This window comes from Schistocerca piceifrons, chromosome 2, assembly GCF_021461385.2.
Source record: "Schistocerca piceifrons isolate TAMUIC-IGC-003096 chromosome 2, iqSchPice1.1, whole genome shotgun sequence".
Classification (NCBI taxonomy): Eukaryota; Metazoa; Arthropoda; class Insecta; order Orthoptera; family Acrididae; genus Schistocerca; species Schistocerca piceifrons.
The window spans coordinates 990,986,470-991,008,462 of record NC_060139.1 but is presented as its reverse complement, the minus strand read 5'-3'; the positions used below and the strand labels follow the sequence as shown (position 1 = coordinate 991,008,462).

General features: G+C 45.5%; 1 protein-coding gene across 2 annotated transcripts in view; it reads right to left on the bottom strand.

Annotated features, from left to right (window-relative positions):
- LOC124776884 overlaps positions 1 to 21,993 on the bottom strand; it is a 238,875-nt gene that overhangs the window by 46,629 nt on the left and 170,253 nt on the right. For both annotated transcript variants that reach the window (XM_047252070.1, XM_047252071.1), the window contains exons 11-12: positions 20,958 to 21,186; positions 2,559 to 2,842 (exon numbers count right to left, since the gene is read on the bottom strand). In XM_047252070.1, coding sequence (XP_047108026.1) covers positions 2,559 to 2,842; positions 20,958 to 21,186 — 513 coding nt within the window. The remainder of the gene's footprint in view (positions 1 to 2,558; positions 2,843 to 20,957; positions 21,187 to 21,993) is intronic.

The following is a 21,993-nucleotide window of genomic DNA, read 5'->3' as shown; positions in this document are numbered from 1 at the left end:
AGTGTACATATTAAATAACTAAGAACGTTGGGTGTAGCTACTACTCCGAGATAAGGAGATTGGGACAAGAGTGAATCGTGGTGGGCCGCGTCAGACCAGTCAGAAGACCGAACATCCAAAGGAAAATCGTTCTGAGAAGGATTATTTTCCTGTAAACAATGTAGGTAGTGGTTGTATGGTGGAGCCCGCCGAAATCTGGGGCTGACGTGATCAATGGCCAGGACTACGACAATGTGTTGTAATCAGATGACTTCGTGTTCCACTTTGGCTGTTTTATCCACGGACACGAGCGGCACTTCTGGGTGAATGAGAAGTCGTATCTATCAGTTTTAGAGGTGTAGGGATGTATCAGTGTAACAATGTAGTACAGTAACACCTCGTCTTCCATTGTTCAGTTCCCTTGCTTCCCAGTGGTAATTGAAAAAACTTTTCTGGAGAAGTTTCGAGGTCATAGAGTGCCGCAACACCGCGTGCCTTCACCTTATGCGGAATAATGTAATCTCACATCTCACAAACGAGATTCACGAAAGGCTGTACTATCATATCCAGCTCAATGGACAGACAGACGTGGTCGACATGAAAGGCTTGCTCACAGCCAACACCTAACCCTCTGCGCCGGCCGATGTGGCCGTGCGGTTCTAGGCGCTTCAGACTGGAACCGCGTGACCGCTACGGTCGCAGGTTCGAATCCTGCCTCCGGCATGGATGTGTGTGATGTCCTTAGGTTAGTTAGGTTTAAGTAGTTCTAAGATCTAGGGCACTGATGACCTCAGAAGTTAAGTCCCATAGTGATCAGAGCCATTTGAACCTAAACCTCTGCGACATTTTCTTTTGTGTGTGGGGGAATAAAGTCCCTATAGTTTCGGATCTGGCAGAGGGCACAACCATTTTATATCTCATCCTCGAAGATTATTTCTTATGCTACACACTTAATGGGTTTGCTAGAGGAAACATGTTCTTGGAGCATTCAAGGCTCACCTCGTCTACCTGTATTACTGTGAGTTATTTAAGAAGTAATACACAGTGGTATACATGAAAGTGATTGAGGCTATTAGATGATGTAACAGACACTCAAGGAGGGGCAGCTAAAGGTGTAATCTTCATCCAGTGGTTCAGCAGTGGTCCGGAACTTTTAAAGGATCCAGTGCAATGAGGACTCTTTTTTTCTCCACAGTTTGGACCCTGAAGAAACTTTCAAACGCTAAGATCGCTAGAAAAGTATATATTAGATTTTAATAACCAGTTTCGGAAAGGCTATGTTGCCTTTTTCGGATCGTACGCTTTGTAACGTTACATCACGTTTTTCACTATACTGCAAGTGATTTTGCACCACCAAAATCCACGGTGTTTGGAAATACGAGTTAGAGATCTCTAGGACTTGTAGAGGGAAGTGAGTACATAATATTTTGAATAGCAACCCGTGTAAGGAAACCTACCGATTCCGTGCTACAGCCGTTTGAAAACACGTTTGTTAGGTAGGTGTGCAGCAGGGTGGGGCGTGGATACGCCGGATCGGCTTATGTCATCTGACGTCCATCCTACGTCTCTGACCTGGTTCGAACCTCATTCACGTGTCTGTGAGTGTTAGAGCAATGTGACTGAGCACATGTTTGTAGAATACATCGAAGTGATCCTTCTGAATGGCGAAGCTCACTTTAATGAAAGAACTGCTCGTTGCCTTCAAGATCGTTCTCCACAACGTCCCACTCAGTCGTATACACTTTTCACCGCAATTACGAGACGGCGTCGAGAAAGGGTACCTTTACAGTCAGCAGGGTTCCCTGTGGTGCTCCAAGGAGACGCCGCACTCCCGCATTGGAAGAGGGCGTACTGCATCGCGTTGAAGAGAACCCGTCAACGACGATACAAGCAATTTCTTTGGCTATTAATGAGTGAAGTTCTAAAACAAGTGATGGACTGGATCACGCTTAATCAGTTACTTGTAAAAGTAGTCGCGTTACCAACATATTTTCGAATAAGATTTTCACTCTGTAGCGGAGTGTGCGCTGATATGAAACTTTCTGACAGGTTAAAACTGTGTGCCGGACCGAGACTCGAACTCAGGACCTTCGCCTTTCGCGGGCAAGTGCTCTACCATATGAGTTATCCAAGCACGACCCACGACCCGACCTCAGAGCTTCAATTCTGCCAGTACCTCGTCTCCTACCTTCCAAACTTCACAGAAGCTCTTCTGCGAACCTTGCAGAACTAGAACACTTGCCCGCGAAAGGCGACGGTCCAGAGTTCGAGTCTCGGTCTGGCATACAGTTTTAATCTAAGTTTAATATTTTCGAATGGTTGTAACACGGAAACCGTAATTTCCGGACATGGGTTCCAATTCAAAGTATTATCTACCCACTCCCCTCTACTAGTCCTAGAAATTGGGAGTTTCCGAACACCCTCCATACGTCAGTGTCGCGGAGTTTTCTAGAAATCGGCATCTCAAACGTGAAAGAAACACTACGTACAAATATTATACTAATGCGCCGGCTAAGAGGCTCACACACATCAACAGCTGACAAGGTCAGGAATGTACTTCTAGCTATAACGGTGCTTACTGTCGGATTCCTAGGTCAACCTCGTCCTGGCGTACAGGGAAGAGGACAACCAGCAGCAAGTAGAGGAAGATGGCGGCGTTGGCGGCCGTGCAGAGCGCCACTGGGAAGACGACGGTGGTGTAGAGGGCGACGCCCTGCGGGTAGCACAGGAACTCCGTGGCGCTGTCCTGCCGCAGCGGGTAGCCCGCCTCCAGCCCTGAGGTCGCCACCAGCGCCACCACCGGCACCAGCGGAGACAGCCACGAACACGCCGAGCTCACCAGCACCACGTGCGGGAACAGCGCCTGCGCAAATCACCCAGCAGGGGTTTTGTAACTCCTGCCTTTTTTGAAGTTAGTGTACTGGGGTCAATCAAAATACGACTCTTATGAACATCTTTGATTTCAGCAGGTTGTTTTCTGAGCAGCTTATCACTCATCGTCATTGTGTTTTGTCCACGCATCACAAAAAACACACTGGAGTTTTTAGACTTAACCACTCTGACAAATCCACAACAGCCAGCCACATGTACCTTTACGGACACAGACTGACACCCACAACAGCCTAACTGTATTCCAAACAGAAAACCGCCGTAAAAACCTTCACCTACCACAACACTTAGAAATAGCTGTTGCACAAAGAAAAATCTTCTGAAAACATGTTGAACCAACAAACAGAGTAAGCAGCCTCAGTTTATTCGGTAATTTTAAAACGTTTTTCTTTCCTAAAGGAACAAATACATTAATAGTGCAACCATTTGATAACGAAATCTACAGTTGACCTATTCACACATACTCTGGCAGCTATATCTCAGTATTAGTAAGTGTAACCTACTGCATATAACAAGGCGAAAATCCCCATTAATGTATGAGTACAAAATAAATGATCACTGCTTGGAAGCTGTAACGTCAGTGAAGTATCTGGGTGTGACTATTCGAAATGATCTCAAATGGAATGATCAGATTACACAAGTAACGGGTAAGGCGAACTCTAGGTTCAAATGGCTCTAAGCACTATGGGACTCAACTTCTGAGGTCATTAGTCCCCTAGAACTTAGAACTAGTTAAACCTAACTAACCTAAGGACATCACACACATCCATGCTCAAGGCAGGATTCGAACCTGCGACCGTAGAGGTCTCGCGGTTCCAGACTGCAGCACCTGGAACCGCACGGCCACTTCGGCCGGCGGCGAACTCTAGATTGCGCTTTATTGGTGGAATCCTGAAGCGATGCAGTCCTTCAACAAACGAAATGGCTTACAATACGTTAGTTCGTCCAGTCTTAAGAGTATTGTTCGTTTGTATGGGACCCTTACCAGGTGGGTCTGATTCAAGAGATTGAGAAGGTCCAAAGAAGAGCGGCAAGATTCGTGACTGGTACATTTAGCCATCGCGAGAGCGTTACAAATCTCATAGAAAGTTTGAAGTGGGACACACTTGCAGATAGACGACGCGCTAAACGGTAGGGGCTGCTCACTAAATTCCGAAATCCAATCTTCGCCAAGGATGTAGAGCACATATTATTACCACCAACCTTCAAATCGCGTAATGTTCGCCATTCAAAGATAAGGGAAATACGAGCTCGTACTGAAGCGTTCAGATAGTCGTTTTTCCCTCGCGCGATCCGTGAGTGAACAGGGGGGCGGGGGGGGGGGGGGGGAGGGGGGAGGAGCAGTATGACTTTGGCGCTAATTATGCCCTCCGCCACACACGGCTTGGTGGCTAGCGGAGTAGATATGTAGATGTAGATGTAGATACTCGTTTTCTAAACGGTATCCTGTATAACTAATAATAATGGCTTTGTACAGAGGATAGGCAAAATAATGTGAACAGCGGTAGTAACTGAATGGTTGTGTTTGATGGTCAACAGTGCAGGTAAAGCACGTGTCACGTTGGACTGTGCGCGTTCAGTACGGACTAGACATCAGTGCAGTTGGTTTACGGATAGTGCACACTTCGTATTTGCGTTCACAGGCCAAGGTCGACATGAAATGAAAGACCTAACAGAGTTCCAAAGAGGGCAGACTGTGGGGACCCAATTAGCTGGAGCATCAGTAACCAAGACAGCCAATTTATTGAACGTTTTGAGAGCAACTGTTTGAACAGTCATGACAGCCTACACGAAACATGGAAAGACATCATCATGTCAGCGTAATAGTGGGCTCATATCAGAACTAAATGACAGAGATCGACCTACGCTAACACGAATTGTGTCAAAACAACACCTAACTACGGCTGTTGAAGTGACTGCAGAGCTCAATTGCCGTCTTCGAGACCCCATATCTATTGGCACTGTCCGCCGAGAACTCCATTAAGCGAATATTCATGGACGACCTGATTTACCGAAACCATTAGTGACGATAACCAACGTAAAGAAACGTAAACATGGTGTCAGAGGTATACATCCTAGACGGCTGATCAGTGGAAACACGTCATATGGTCCGACGAGTCAACGTTTTTGTTATTTCAAACATCGAGCCAGGTTTACGTCTGGAGAGCCCCAAAAGAAACCTACAATTCTGATTGCTTGACTCCAACAGGTAAGCATGGAGGTGGAAGTCCGATGGTGTGGGCAGCAATATCATGGTATTCTGCTGGTCCCATCATTACTCTCAAAGGCAGTGTTACAGCCAACGATTATGTGAACATTTTAGATGATCAGGTGGACCCCATGATTCAAATGCTGTCCCCAACAATGATGCCATATTTTAGGAATATAATGCACCCATTCACACAGTCAGGACAGTACAATCGTGGTAGGAGGAGCATGCAACTGAACTGCAGCGTGTTCTCTGGCCAGCACAGTCCCCGGACTTGAACATTATCGAACCCTTGTGGGCGGTATTGGAGAGCAGAGTCTGGAGAAGATTTCCGCCTCCCTCGTCTCTATAGGAGTTCTGATAGACGAGTGGCATTACATTCCACTGGCACTATACAATCATCATATACCAGTATTCCAAGACGAATAGCAGCTACTGGATTTTACAGGCAAATGAGGGTCCAACCCATTATTAATAAACTATTTCCAAGTAAGTAAAGTGTTCACATTATTTTGCGCATCCCCTGTATCTTCTTTAATAACACCTGTGTATTTGTAGGGATTCAACATCTTTACAGCTGAAATTCTTTGCTATGTTTTGACTTATGTTTACATAATGTGGTGTAGAATGAAATGTGTATGTATGCACTGTATATAAACATGTTTACTCATACTGTGCTTCAAAACCATGAATCCACCACTGGAAATAGTAAGTTATTTTTCGATTCGTATTGGTTTTGTAAGCTTTTATTCACAGTATACCCACTTTGTAATATACCATTGTAGTCTTACCAGGACAAGGAAATGTGATGTAGACTGTCAAAGCAACTGAAGATTAGCCCCAATGCTTGAAATGTATCGTGCATTGGAATAAAATCAAGATTGTGACTGAAGACGGTTGTTCTTTATTTTACGAAAGTATTGGCGCTCGCTGTATTGCAGTAGTTCGAGTAACGAAGATTTTTGTGAGGTAAGTGTTTCATGAAAGGTATAGGTTATTGTTAGTCAGGGCCATTCTTTTGTAGGGATTACTGAAAGTCAGATTGCGTTGCGCTAAAAATATTATGTGTCAGTTTAGTGTTGATCAGAATAAGTCTCTCTGAGTACGTTCAGTTCTGCTCAGCTGTTTGAAAATCAAATAACGTAAGAGGTTTACCAGCAGAGTAATTATAAATTTTTCCTAAGGGGATGTTTCATATGTCGACCCTTAGCCGAGGATACCTCACTGGAATCTTCTGATTTTTTCTTGTAGTTGTGTAACTAGTGTAGTTATTGTTTATTGATAGAGCGTGCTTGTAGAGAGAATTTCCTTTGTAGTTGTAGTTTACAAATTGACCTTAATAATGTTCAAAAGTCATCATATATATATATATATATATATATCAGTTCATTATATCCATTACTACAAATTTACTCTTTCTGATGGACACACGCCCAAGATCGTCCGCTCTCAAAATTCTGCCATCTCTCTCCCTACATCCACCACTGCTGGCGGCTCACCTCCAACTGCGCAACGCTACGCGCTGTTCACATCCAGCTGCCCAACACTACAATAGCAAATATTCCAACAATGCAAACCAGCCACAGACTGCACACAGCAGAGTCAGTGATTTTCATACAGAGCGCTACGTGGCGTTACCAACATAAAAACCTAAACAGCCTACTTACAACTGACTCCAGCTCTTGTGCTACATGAGTTGTTGGCATGACTCTATTTGTTGTGCAGAACTGAATGTAGTGTGTGTGTGTGTGTGTGTGTGTGTGTGTGTGTGTGTGTGTGTGTGTGTGTGTTTTTCGTTTTCAAAATTTAGGGGAGTCCATTTTCAGAGAACCACTGAATAATTCTTTGAAGAATATCATTTACTAACTCTTCTGTTGCTTTCTCTCTAAAGGGATTTATTATAACACTAGTATCATCTGCAGAAAGTACCAATTTTGCTTGTTGAATGATAAGCGGAATGTCATTCACATATGAAGAAATGCGAGTGGACCCAAAATTGAGCCCTGCGGACCTCTCTAATTTTTACCCCCAGTCACTAAAATTTTCTACCTTTCCGACATCGTATGATTTATTCAGCACAACCTTTTGCTTTCTGTTTATCAAGTATGATTCAAACCATATGTGTGCAAAGTCATCAACTTCATAAAACTTGAGTTTTTCTAAAAAAGTATCATGGTCTACACACTCTAAGGCCTTAGAGAGATCAGAAAAATACCAAGTGGCAATATATTACTATTTAAGGTATGCACTGTTTTATGAGTGAATGTTTAAACAGGATTCTCTGTTGAGAAACATTTATGGAAACCAAACTGTGATGTGTTAATTGAATTGTTTCCACTTAAGTGTGTGACTTCTCTTGAGAACACCATTTTTTTTTGCATCTTTTGGAGAAATATGTCAGTTAGAAAATTCGACGATAGCTGTTTAAGTCTGTCTTGTCACCTTTCTTATTAAGCAGTTTAATAATTGCACATTTAAACCTGTCTGGAAGAATTCCCTGTGACAGCCATGCATTGCATGTATCACTAAGGACATTCTTAGTAAGTTAGAACAACTTTTCAGAATTCTGTTTGAAAGTCCATCAACCCCACATGAGCGTTTGTTTTTAAGAATTTGTATAACTGTATTAATTTCAGCGAAGGATGCTGGTGCTACTTCTAGTTGCTGGAAGCTTTCTGGAATGATATTTTAGTATATTTTCTTCTTCTTCAGCTGGACCATTTAATTCTATATTTTATGTTACAGAATAGAGCCTCCAATCTCAACGCTCTTTGATGAGGTGTGAACTTCCAACAGCATGTTTCTTACTCGGGGTTCACCATGCTTGAACCACTTTCCATAGAAGTTGATGACAGTAGCACATGTTCAGCCAGCCAGTCAGCTTCGCCGTTTCCGAGATGCTCACCCACGGACGCCGGGCCATAACCATCTGCTCTTTGCTGAAATCAGTGGAATTCCTCATCTGCGGTCCGTGCCATCGCTAGAATGATTGCCTATTCCTCTTGCTACACTTATATACCTTCCTTATCATATGACCCTCCAGAATCGTCACCAGGTAGCATTCAGTCTCATCAGTGTTGTTGTTGTTGTGGTCTTCAGTCCTGAGACTGGTTTGATGCAGCTCTCCAAGCTACTCTATCCTGTGCAAGCTTCTTCATCTCCCAGTACCTACTGCAACCTACATCCTTCTGAATCTGCTTGGTGTATTCATCTCTTGGTCTCCCTCTACGATTTTTACCCTCCACGCTGCCCTCAAATACTAAATTGGTGATCCCTTGATGCCTCAGAACATGTCCTACCAACCGATCCCTTCTTCTAGTCAAGTTGTACCACAAACTTCTCTTCTCTTCTCATTAGTGTAGAAGCCGTTTATTGGACTGCAGGGCGTGGCTGGATATTTCAGACTGTAGGAAGGATGGAAAATTTTGGTCTGACCTTTCATTAGAAAAGGGACAACGCTGGGGATAGAAACTGGCAGTTTTATTTTCTGATCACTGATATTAAGTAGTTTGAGTTAACCATGGAAAACCTCAATCTGGATGATTGGATGGAATTCTTGGGTATGCAGATGGATCATGCAGTCATGTGATACAGTCCACCTGTTCACCCTCTTCAGGCGAGAACACTGCATGTAATCTCGTGGGAACTGATACACGCCTCGGCGGACCAACATGTGTGCGCCAGAATTCGTCACTGCTGGCACCTAGTGCAAGTGAAGGTACAGTGCCTCACTGGTAATAGCTGGGCAAAACGACGAATCGCTGTCGGGTACCACTGTCAATACATTCTGCTGTCTGAGTCAACGACAATTGTTTCTTAATGTCGGATAAAACAGTGTTACAAATCTTACTTAAAGGGTAAACCTTGCCTGTATTATATTGTTGTCTGCCACTCTAATTTAGATAGCTTCGTTTAAAACGCAGTCCCAATAGCGAAATGCAGGACCAACCACAAGTATCTCGTCGTACAACATTCTATGTTCTTCTATAAGGTCATACAACAGTCTATGGTCTTCTATACGATATTGCTATGTTAGTGCAGATGTCTTAGGCTGCATCAAATGTGTGTTGCGAAGGTGTTTACTACAGCCTAGCACATCAGTGTGAAGGGTGCGCATTGTGGATGCCCTGCGTCTCGCTGTTTTTACAGGAAACTGTCGGAAGTGGATTGGTAGACAACATTAGTAGGAGCAAGAGTTACCGTTTATGTAAGATTTTGAACCCAGTATAATCAGATGTAAAGAAACAATGGTCGTTGACTCCACTGGCTGGCAGAATGTTTTGGTAGTGGAACTCGATATGGATTCATCGTTTTCTCCAGCTTTCACCACTGGGCCACTGTACCTTCACTTGTGACAGAGGGCAGCAGCAGTAACATCTGGAACATGTGGTGTTGGTCTTCTGTGGCATATAAAAGGTCCGCCGTTCACGGTATGAATCAGTTTCGGCCCTTTCTTGCTGAGAGGACGTTCCAAGTGACGGCAGACGATGGGTCGTAAACTGGCATTCAGATAAGTGCAGGGGTACTGCCAAGGACTGGTTGGTTGGTTGTTGAGCTTGTTTGGAGTGACAAGCACTGAACTGCAAGGTCATTAGTCCCTTCATCCATGAAGTGGCAAACCAGGAGTGGTCGTCAAAGGGAGGAGGCTAAAGCTGAATCCCAGAAAACCTGAGTGCAACTAACACAATAAAAACAGGAAGCCCAGATAAAAGACAGCACAGACAAGACATAAAAAGATCAGTCAAGACAAGGCGTTAAAATCGAGAAATGGAAAGCGAATAAAGAAAATAAAAAGATGGTAAGGGTGAGGCCAGGCTGGGCCACTGAGCATTGGTCGCTAAGGGTCCCTGGGCGAGGGGTGGGGGGCGGAGGAGAGGGGTGCCTCACTAACCCTTCAGGCGGTTAATGAGGCCAGAAAACCCTACCTTAGAAGGATGAATAGAAACCATCTTCATGGGCAAAATGTAACACCAGATCAGCCTTTTTCTTGCACTAGCACTAGAGGTTGCATGTCAGGATGATTAACATGCTGCTTCAAAGCAGTCAAATTAGGACAGTCTATGAGTATGTGAGCCACCACCAGGCAGGCTACACATTGGCTGTGAGGGAGACCCTCACATCATAGAATGCAGCCATGTGTCAATCAAGCATGGCCAATGCAGAGTCGACAGAGGACAGTGGAGTCCCTATCCTCAGTTTGTTTGAGAAAATCAGGGCAGACCATTCTGAGTTACAAACTTCCAACAAAGGTCAGGTTCTGGGACACTTGTTTCCAGAATCAGTATGCTGTTGGCCAGCTCATTCATTTCTCGAAATCCCAACGCGACTGGGAGTCCAAATAACAACGAATGGCTGTCGAGCTTGATGGAGGTGAGAGACAAGATCCTGCATAGTTGTATCCAGTGGGTGAGGAGAGTAGCACTGGTCTATAGCCTGAAGGTGCTAAGGGAGTCACTAGAGATTAGGATACTATTGCCAGTGCAAGAATGAATATGGCTAGTGGGTAGTTAAATGGCCTTCAAGTCAGCAGTGAAGACATGGCAGCCATCTGGCAGAGAATGGAGTTCACAGCACTGTGCATGTGTGCGTGCAAAGCCTGTTCACCCATCGACTATTGAGACATCGCTGAATACCACTTCTGAACCTGGATACGTCTCAAGGACATCCAAGAACAGGTGGCGAAAAATCGTGGCGTCAGTGGAACGTTTTGAACCGAAATAGACTTTGAGACAAATACGAGGTCATGGCAGAAGCCATGGGGGCATATGCGATGTCTCGCTGACCAGAGGTGACAGTGGAGTTGCAGTTCCAAATGGAGACACTGGAGGTGTGCAGCAGTTGTGAACCCAGTTTTGGGTCGTTGTTGTGGGAGGTGGAGCTCGCTTCCAGGGAAAAGGACACAGTAGTTGGGATGATCAGGGAAGTTATGAACGTGTATAGTGTAATTCAAGAACTATTGTTGGTGCCTGATAGGTAATGGAGGGACTCTATCCTCGACTAGTAAGCTGTTCACAGTTCTAGTTAAGAAGGCTTCTGTCGCAAGCTGGACCCCATAATGATGAACAGCGTCCAGTATTCGCAATGCTGAAGGTGATGCAGAACCATATGCAAGACTCCCATTATCAAGATGGGACAGAATTAGGGCTTTGCAGAGCAGTGAAAGGGTAGAGTCATCTGAAACTCAGCCAGTGTTACTGAGGCAGCAAAGTGTATTGATATGCTGTCACTACTTTTGGTTATGCTGGCGAAGGTGGGGAAGCCATGGCAGCTGTGAATCGAAGACCAGTCATAAAAAGTGGTGTGTCTTAACTACAAGAAGTAAATGATCGTCTAGGTAAAGCTTTGGGTGTTGGTGGGCAGTATGACAGCGACAGAAATGCATGGCATGGGCCTTGGTGGCTGGAAACAAAAGACTGTTGATGGAAGCCCATGACTGCGCCTGTTGGATGGCGCCCTGTAGGCGACGTTCAGGAACACCCATACTAGAGGAGTAATAATGAAATAATGAAAGCAAAAGTCGTTGGCAAATAAGGAGGACGATACCGAAGACCCCACAGTCGCCACTACACCATTGGTGGCCACCAGAAAGAGGACGACACTCAGTACAGTCCTGCAGGATCCCGTTCTCTTGAATATGGGGGATGCTGAGTGAAGCATCCACTTGAACCTGGTATGTATTGCAAAAACTGCCCTGAGTTACTGTGTAAAGGCCCTGAGACTCAAGCAGCCAACACAGTTGCTTGCTCACCATGCACTCGAGTAACTTATAGAAAATGTCGTTAAGGTTGATTGGGTGATAGCTGTCCATCTCTAGGGAGTTCTTAACCAGTTTCAGTACCAGAACCATCGCGCTTTCTCGCCACTGGAAAGGGAGCCCAACTTCATTCGAGATCTGATTAAAGAGGGCAACGGTGTGACACTGACAGTACAGTGAGAGATATTTCAGCATTTGGTTGTGTATGTGGTCTGGTCCTGGGGCCACATCAGGGCAAGGGCTGGGGCACTGGAGAGTTCCTATTCGCTGAATGGAGCCTTATATGTCTCCATGTGGCGGTAAGTGAAAGATAAGTGCGTTCACTCTACCCACTGTTGTATTAGCCAAAATATGGGGTGGTTGTTCTCAGATGCAGACAGCGTGTGGATCAGTATAAATGACACTTTTTCAGGAAATACTTGGAACATCTGCAGGGGCTGGAAGTGGTAGAGGCATCTGATCTTTGCCCATACCTGTGACAGAGAGGTAAGTGATCCAATGGAGGATACATACCATTTCCAGGATTCTTGCTTTCGTCATTTTATGAGGTAGCAGACGCAGATATGGATCCATTTAAAGACAATGAGGTTCTGCAGTGAAGGGTGCCGCTTGTGAGTTGGAGAGCCTGCCTACGATCTGTAATGGCCGCAGCGATCTCTGGGGCACCACCAGAGTACCATATTCCGATGAGAGGATTCGAAGGAAGAAGGAATGGCTTAGTTGTCTGCTAAAAGAATGGCTGCTATTGCATGCTGAACAGCTGCATCGATAGTGACTTGCGATGACAACTAAGGACGACAGCACAGGTGAAACTGTCATGTCAGCACTACAGAGAACCCATCTGCATGGGAGTTCGGTGGAGCAATGCTGAGGGAGGGACAGGAAGATTGGTAAGAGAACCCTACCACATAGGTTATCGTGGACCCTCCAGTGGATTTATGGCAGAAGACCAGGGCTGCAGAAAGAGAGATCAATGGGCGAATAAGTTCTGTGTGCCACACTGAGGTGTGTGGGGACACCAGAGTTCAAGAGGCAAAGACCTAGCTATGCTAGTAAAGTTTCGATGTCTTCAACACGACCAGTAATTATTGTTCCATCCCACAAAGTCGCTCAAGACTGGGAAAGGTGAGGGGAGCTGAGAGAGTAATGCAGACAGTACAACCTGGTACGCAACATTATTGGGAGGAAGATAAACACCACAGATGGCAAAAACTTGATGTGCACCTATCTGAACGGCCACAGCTTCCAAAGGTGTATCAAGAGGCACAAGGTCACTATATATAGAGTCCAGCACCCACATACAAACTCCTCATGATACCCTCTCGTGGAACAATTCTTAAAATAACCTCGGCAGCCACAAAGGGCAGGTGTCCAACTTGCTGGAACAACGTTTCCTGGATGGCAATAACAGGGTGCAGGATAAGTGCTCAAAAGCTGCTGTAGCTCAGCCAGTTGGTGAAAAATTCGGTTACAGTTCCACTGAAGGATCAGACTGTCACAATACTGTGGGGGCATGAAGCAGCCAGGATGGTGTGGGTGGGGAGGGGGGGGGGACAATTTATGCTGCCACTGGTTGAGACATCAGGGGATCCACTGATGTAAGTTCTGTGGCACATTGCCTGGGGAGATCTGGTGCCTCAGGGGCCACCAGGATCTCCTCCTTTGGCACTGAAGGAGTATGTGAAGAGTCCAATGGCGTGGGGGCCACCAGAGTTTCCTTCATCTTAGAGGACTTCCTTTTATCCTTCTTGTCTTTTTTCTGGATGGCATCTGGCTTTGGACCAGCAGAAACTGTGGAAGGAAGAGTCCTGAGGGACTTCCTCCTAGCTAGAGCAGCTGGAGGAGGATATACGTGGCTCTGGCTTGGGGAAGGGGACTGGTGTCTCAAGTAGGTGGGGAGCCAATGCCCTCGAAGGGTGTGCATTGGATGCAGCAGAAGGGCCCTCTATCGCCTGGAGGCAGATAGTAGCGGGTGGCTCTGGTGGCCAACTGTAAGAGGCGCAACAGAGGAAAGCACCATGAACAGAGAAGATGACAACATTGAGGCTGTAGCTTAAAACTGTGTCTTTTGTATGGAACTGAGATGCTCATACATTTTTCTGGCCTTAGGTCTTGTTCAGGGTATTATACACTCCTGAATTTTCTTCTCACGTTTAAAAATAGAGCAATTTGGTGAGCAAGGAGAGAGGAACTCACTGTAGTTTACAGAGTGGGAGGGGAACAAGGAATGTCCATGTGCAATGGCCATCCACAATCCTTGCAGACCCTGCACCTTGTAGTGGTGCAATGGGAAGCCTTATGTCTGAACTTCATTCACCTGCTGCATCTCATAGAAGGAGGAACATAGGATCTCACTTCACACCAGTAGACCATCACCCTGACCTTCTTAGGCAATGTATCATCTCGAAAGCAAAGATATATGCCCGAGTATGTATTCCCTTGGTCTCTTACTGCCATGATGGATGAATCGCACACTCCATCGCCTAAGTTGGTCCACAACTTATCATCAGACTGCAAAAGAAGATGTGCTGAAAGATGACGCCCTGGACCATATTGAGACTCTTGTGGGGAATGACGGTCAAGGAAATGTCATCCAGATTTCACTAGAGAACAGCGCCTGTGACTGGGCAGGAGATGATGTTGTAATGAGAAAGGAATCGCTCTTCATCTTATAAATGGCTGCAACGTCTCCACATTGGTCTTCAATGTGTTTAACAAAAAATAAAAGCTTTGTGGTAAAAAATGTGTCACCGTCAGTCCTGGTACAGACCAGGTATTGGGAAGAGGATTTTTGTCCTTGTCATCTAGCCTACATTCCTCCAACAGCGTGGCCAGGGAATGGAACGCATTGGAATTGTACATTATTGCATCATACGAGGTCTTTCCACTTGAAGAGACTGCTTGGGCCGTGTGACCAACAGCGGTAGAAAGTTGAAGTCGCTTCATGTCCGAACTATCCACCATGGTGCCACCCACTCCAAACAGATTGACAGCACTTTGATCTGACCTACTGCGAGAATAATTTTATCCGCAGCAGCTTGATGACAGTCATCTCCACTTTTTTTTTTGAGTCATCAGTCCTCCATTATTTGCTCAATGTATTCCAATCTCTGGTTTCCTCTACAGTTTTTACCCTCTACTGCTCCCTCTAGTACCATGGAAGTTATTCCATGATATCTTAACTGATGTCCTACCATCCCGTCCCTTCTTCTTGTCAGTGTTTTTTTTATGTATTCGATTCCTCCCCGATTCTCCGGAGAACCTCCTCATTCCTTATTTTATCAGTCCACCTAATCTTCAACATCCTTGTGTAGCATCACATCTGAAATGCTTCGATTCTGTTCTATTCTGGTTTTCCCACAGTCGGTGTTTCACCACCATACAATGCTATGCACCAAACTTAGATTCTCAGAAATTTGTTTCTCAAATCACAGCCTATGTTTGATACCACCAGACTGCTCTTGACCAGGTATGTCCTTTTTGCGACTGCTAGTCTGCTTTTTATGTACTCCCTGCTCCGCCTGTCATGGTTTATTTTGATGCCTAGGCAGAATAATTCCTTAACTTCATCTACTTCGTGATCAGCAATGCTGATGTTAAGTTTCTCGCTGTTGTCATTTCTGCTACTACTCACTACTTTCGCCTTTCTTCAATTTACTCTGAGTCCATATTCTGTACTCATTCGAGTGTTCATTCCATTCAACACAGCCTGTAATTCTGCTTCGCTTTCATTCAGGATAGCAATGTCATCACCGAATCTTATCATTGATATCCTTTCACTTCGAATTTGAATTCCACTCTTGAGACTTCCTTTTATTTCCATCATTGCGTTTCTGGATGAGGTATCGAATATATTGCATCCCTCTACTTATATCTCCAGAGGAGATCACGAATGTAAAATGAGAGAGATTCGAGCGAGCACGGAGGCTTTCCGGCAGTCGTTCTTCCCACGAACCATACGCGACTGGAATAGGAAAGGGAGGTAATGACAGTGGGACGTAAAGTGCCCTCCGCTACACACCGTTGGGTGGCTTGCGGAGTATAAATGTAAATGTAGATACTTCTTCGATTCATAGATTGAACAGTAGGGGCGAAAGACTACATCCCTATCTAACGCCCATATTAATCGGAGCACTTCGTTCATGGTCTTCCACTCTTATTGTTCCCTTTTGATAATTGTACATTTTGTATATTGCCTGTCTTTCTCTACAGTTTACCCCTATTTTTCTTATAGTTTGGAACATCTCGCACCATTTGACATTGTCAAACGCTTTTTCCAAGTCGACATATCCTATGAACGTGTCTTGATTTTTCTTTAGTCTTGCTTCCATTATCAACTGCAATGTCACAATTGCCTTTCTGGTGCTTTTCCCTTTCCTAAAGCCAAACTGATCATCATCTAACACATCCTCAATTTTCATTTCGATTTTTCTGTATATTATTCATGTGAGCTAGTTGGATGAATGAGCTCTTAAGACTACCGCGCGATAATTCTCGCTCTTGTCGGCTATTACAGTCTTCGGAACCGTGTGGATGATGTTTCTCCTAAACTCAGATGGGACACCACCAGACTCGTACATTCTACACACCAACTAAACATTCATTTTGTTGTAACTTTCCCCAATGATTGTAGAAATTCTGATGGAATGTTATCTGTCCCTACTGCCTTATTGTATCCTAAGTCTTCCATACCCCTTTTAAATTCTGATTCTAATATTGGATTCCTTGTCTCTTCTATATCGACTCCTGTTTCTTCTTCTATTACGTCTTCAAACAAGTCTTCGCCCTCATAGAGGCCCTCAATCTACTCTTTCCACCTATATGTTCTCTCCATTGCGCTTAAGGTTGTTGTGACTTTGCTGCATGCTGAGTCAGTCCTTCCGACAACCATTTTTTTTCGATTTCTACACATTTCTCTTGCAGCCATTTAACCTTAGCTTCCTTGCACTTCCTAGTTATTTAATTCCTTGTATTTCTGTATACCTGGATTTCCCAGAACATTTTTGTACTTCCTTCTTTCGTCGATGACCTAAAATATTTTTTCTGTTACCAATGGTTTCTTCGCATTTACGTTCGTTGTACCTACGTTTTTCTTTCCAGTTCCTGAGACTACACTGCTTAGAGATGTCCATTCCTCTTTAATCGAACTTCCTACTGAGTTATTCATTATCTCAGTATACACAGTCTCAGAGAACTTCAAGCGCCTCTCTTCGTTCCTCAGTTCTTCCGTATCCCACTTGTTCGCGCAGTGGTTCTTCCTGCGTAGTCTCTTAAACTTCAGCCTACTCTTCATCATTAGTATTTTGAGATCTGAGTGTATGTCTCCTCCAGGGCACTACTTACAGTCGGGTATCTGATCTCAGAAACTCTACCTGACTATGATGTAATCTCTCTGAAATCTTCCCGTACCTCCTGACCTTTTCCAAATAGATCTTCTGCTCTTGTGTTCTTGAACAGAGTAATCGCTATTACTAGCTGAAATTTACTGTACGACTCAACTGGTCTCTCTCCTCTCTCATTCCTAGTACCAAGCCCATATTCTCCCGTAACCCTTTCTTCTAATCCTGCCCCTACAACCGCAATCTAGCCCCCCCCCCTGACTATTAGACTTTCATCTCCCTTTACGTACTGAATTACCCATTCAGTACCCTCATGTACTTTCTCTGCCTCTTCTTCTTCCGCTTGCGACGTCGGCACGTATACCTAAACTATCTCTGACGACAAGAACTCAATTACTGAACTGTCCTTAGTAACTCATTCTCTGTCCTTCCTTCCTATTCATAATGAATCCTTCTTCCGTTATACCATTTTCTGCTGCTGTTGATATTGCACTATACTTATCTCATCAGAAATCATAGCCTTCTTTCGATTTCACTTCATTGGCCACCATTGTATCTAGATGGAAGCTTAGCGTTTCCCTTTCCAGATTTTCTAACTTCCCTGCAAGAGGCAATGAAAGCCACTGCATTAAAGAAACGTAATGTGTATCCATAGAACATGTGGCCTGTAATTGGGAAACTGTCGCGATGATCTCTCCATTAGCAAAAGATTTCAGACTAGTCTCCCAGTCGGATGTCTGGGAGACGACTCCCAAGGGGGAGGTGACCATGAGGAAAAGATCTGCTGGCCAGTCCAGCAAGTTAGGTAAAACATAACACCACACCGAGAGGTTCCGCAGGAATAAAATTTTAAGGTTTAACCTGCACATATTCCGAGCAAAGAATGCTCGACAGGTAGAGGACAAAGTATTAATGTTAGCGAGACTAGCAAATGCTGTTCTCACCTGAAGGCAGCAGACTGGAGGACCGCGGAAATATTGTGTACATTTAATTGCATGATCCGGCTGCAGACCCGCGAAGGATATCATGAGTTCATCAGTCAATGCAGCGGTCAAGTCAGATGGGATTTCGAACACCACTCCTCCTGAAGGTGAATCCAGTGCCCCTTCTTGCTTGTAAACGGTACGGGAATTGCCTGTGCCAATAAAAAATCGGAGATAGTCGAGAGTTTTAACAGATAAGAAAGCCAAGAATGCAGGGGCATACTTCAACATCTTTAAATAAATTTTAGTTGGTGATAAATTGCACGAAACAAAGTACTGTATCTTGACAAAACTTTCTAGTCTATGCATTCGAGGGAAACATGCACAACTCAATTAGTTTCAAAAGCGACACAAACAAAACTATTCCGTCCACTTGACTTACGGTACTGCACGATATGACACAAATGAAGGCCTTTTTGTGCCAGACTGGAAACGTTACATATTGCCGACGTGCACTACTGGCCATTAAAACTGCTACACCACGAAGATGACGTGCTGCAAAATCGAAAAATTTAACCGACAGGAAGAAGATGATGTGATATGCAAATGATTACCGTTTCAGAGCATTAACAGAAGGTTGGCGCCGGTGGCGACACCTACAACGTGCTAACATGAGCACAGTTTCCAACCGATTTCTCATACACGAACAGCAGTTGACCGGCGTTGCCTGGTGAAACGTTGTTGTGATGCCTCGTGTAAGGAGGAGAAATGCGTACCATCACGTTTCCGACTTTGATAAAGGTGGGATTGTAGCCTATCGCGATAGCTGTTTATCGTATGGCGACATAGCTGCTCGCGTTGGTCGAGGTCCAATGACTGCCAGCAGAATATGGAATCGGGGGGTTCAGGATGGTAATACGGAACGCCGTGCTGGATCCCAACGGGCTCGTATCACTAGCAGTCGAGCTGACAGGCATCTTATCCGCATGGCTGTAACGGATCGTGCAGCCACGTCTCGATCCTTGAGTCAACAGATGGGGACGTCTGCAAGAAAACAACCATCTGCACGAACAGTTCGACGACGTTTGCAGCAGCATGGACTATCAGCTCGGAGAACGTGGCTGCGGTTACCCTTGACGCTGCATCACAGACAGGAGCGCCTGCGGTGGTGTACTCAACGAGGAACTGGGTGCACGGATGGCAAAACGTCATATTTTCGGACGAATCCAGGTTCTGTTTACAGCATCATGATTGTCGCATCCGTGTTTAGCGACATCGCGGTGAACGCACATTAGAAGCGTGTATTCGTCATCGCCGTACTGGCGTATCACCCGGCGTGATGGTATGGGGTGCCATTGGTTACACGTTTCCGTCACCTCTTGTTCGCATTGACGGCACTTTGAACAGTGGACGTTACATTTCAGATGTGGTACGACCCGTGGCTCTACCCTTTATTCGATCCCTGCGAAACCCTACATTTCAGCAGGATAATGAACGACTGCATATTGCAGGTCTTGTACGGGCCTTTCTGGATACAGAAAATGTTCGACTGCTGCCCAGGGCAGCACATTCTCCAGTTCTCTCACCAATTGGAAACGTCTGGTCAATGGCGGCCGAGCAACTGGCTCGTCAGAATACGCCAGTAACTACTCTTGATGAACTGTGGTATCGTGTTGAAGCTGCATGGGCAGCTGTACCTGTACACGTCATCCAAGCTCTGTTTGACTCAATGCCCAGGCGTATCAAGGCGGTTATTACGGCCAGAGGTGGTTGTTCTGGGTACCGATTTCTCAGGATTTATGCACCCAAACTGCGTGAAAATGTAATCACATGTCAGTTCTAGTATAATATATTTGTCCAATGAATACCCGTTTATCATCTGCGTTTCTTCTTGGTGTAGCAATTTTAATGGCCAGTAGTGTAATATGGTTCTTTCTGCCGAAAAAGCAAAGCATTTTGTACAGCACGTACCACGAGTACAGGAGAGCCTGAAAGTGACTACTGTCTCTTCTCAACCAAATAGCACCAGTGGTCGCTTCTAATGTCACGTACATTGTGACAATAATTGAACTATATGGGGGAAAAACGTAAATTAGTTGCAAACTACGGCGTGCACACACTGTATTCAGCACGTGAACGTCACTACAGACATTCGGATTTGGGTTGTGACACGTTCGGTATACGTGCCGTGATTGGCGGTGATGTGGCGCAGACAAATAGCGAAATTGTGCTTGACCTGATGAAGTGTCAGAACATCGATACTGTCGACGACCTCCGGAATGGCTGTTTTCAGCTCAGCAATGGTTTTGGGGTTATTGCTATACATCTTGTCTTAGTCCCACAAAAAGGGATCGCATGTGCTCAGATCCGGAAAATATGGCGGCCAAAGGAGGCCTATGCCAGTGGCCTCTGCGTAGCCCAGAGCCAAAATGCAGTCCTCAAAATTCTCCTCCAGGACATCAAACAGTCAGACTTTGGATAATGGGGATGAAATTATCTTCCTAACCCTTCACGTACTGTTCGGCAGTCACCGTGCCATCAAGGAATATCGCAGCGATTATTCGGTGATTGGACATTGCCCACCACACAGTAATCCGTTGAGGGGGAAAAGACATCTCGATCTGCGGATTCTGTCCCCTAAAAGCGCCAGTTTTGCTCATTGACGAACCCATCCAAATGACAGTGGGCTCCGTCGCTAAACCGAACCACACAGCGCATAGTAATTCCCGTCATGCGCCGCGGCCAACCGTGCAGTTTGAACGTTCTAACGCAAACCATTCAGATGTAATGACGATTTTATTTAATATAGTTCAATAACTGTCACCCTGACTCAACCGTGCACATGCTAGCCTGGTCACAGGTACCTGAGCGCCGATGATGGTGCCGAGTCTGAGCAGCTGCAGCACGGCGGCCGCCGTGGTCCAGGCGGCGGCGGCGAGCAGCGCGTAGTGCAGCGCCACGCCCAGCCAGCGGCACGCGTCTGGGTCCTCAGGACGCCACAGCGACGACGGCCGAAACGCGTCGACGGCGGCCACCGCCAGCAGCAGGTCCCGCGCCGCCACCGCGCTGCCCAGCTGCAGCAGCACGCGCGTCCTGTAGTGCGGTGAGTGTGAGCAGTGAGTATAAGCCACCACTTGGCCCGGGTTGGGTTGGGGTTGTTTGGGGGAGGAGACCAGACAGCGAGGTCATTGGTCTCATCGGATTAGGGAAGGACGGGGAAAGAAGTCGGCCGTGCCCTTTCAAAGGAACCATCCCGGCATTTGCCTGGAGCAATTCAGGGAAATCATGGAAAACCTAAATCAGGATGGCCGGACGCGGGATTGAACCGTCGTCCTCCCAAATGCGAGTCCAGTGTGCTAGCCACTGCGCCACCTCGCTCGGTGCGCGTCCTTCAGCCGGACACAGCAAGTAACACCCAGATTTACCACACTCGAACTTCCATTACGCATGTCGTAAATATGACATACATACAAACTTAGAAACAACTGAAAGGTTTGAAAACAAATAAATCCCCAGGCCCGGATGTAATAGCAATTCCATTTTAGAAAGAGTGCTCTATGGCATTGGCCCCTTTCTAAGCTTGCATTTATCGTGAATCTCTCACACAGCACAAAGTCCCAAGCGACTGGCAAAAAGCGCAGGTGACTGCAGTACATAAGAAAGGTAAAAGAACGGCCCGCAAAATTGCAGACCAATATCCCTGACTTCTGTTTGCTGCAGAATCCTTCAATGTATTCTCAGTTCGAATATGATAAACTTTCTTGACACTAACAAGCTTATGTCCACGAATCAGCATGGTTTTAGAAAGCATCGCTCATGCGAAACTCAGCTTGCTCTTCTCTCACATGATATACTGAGACAATACCAGAGAAGGAAAGTTGCTACTCACCATATAACAGA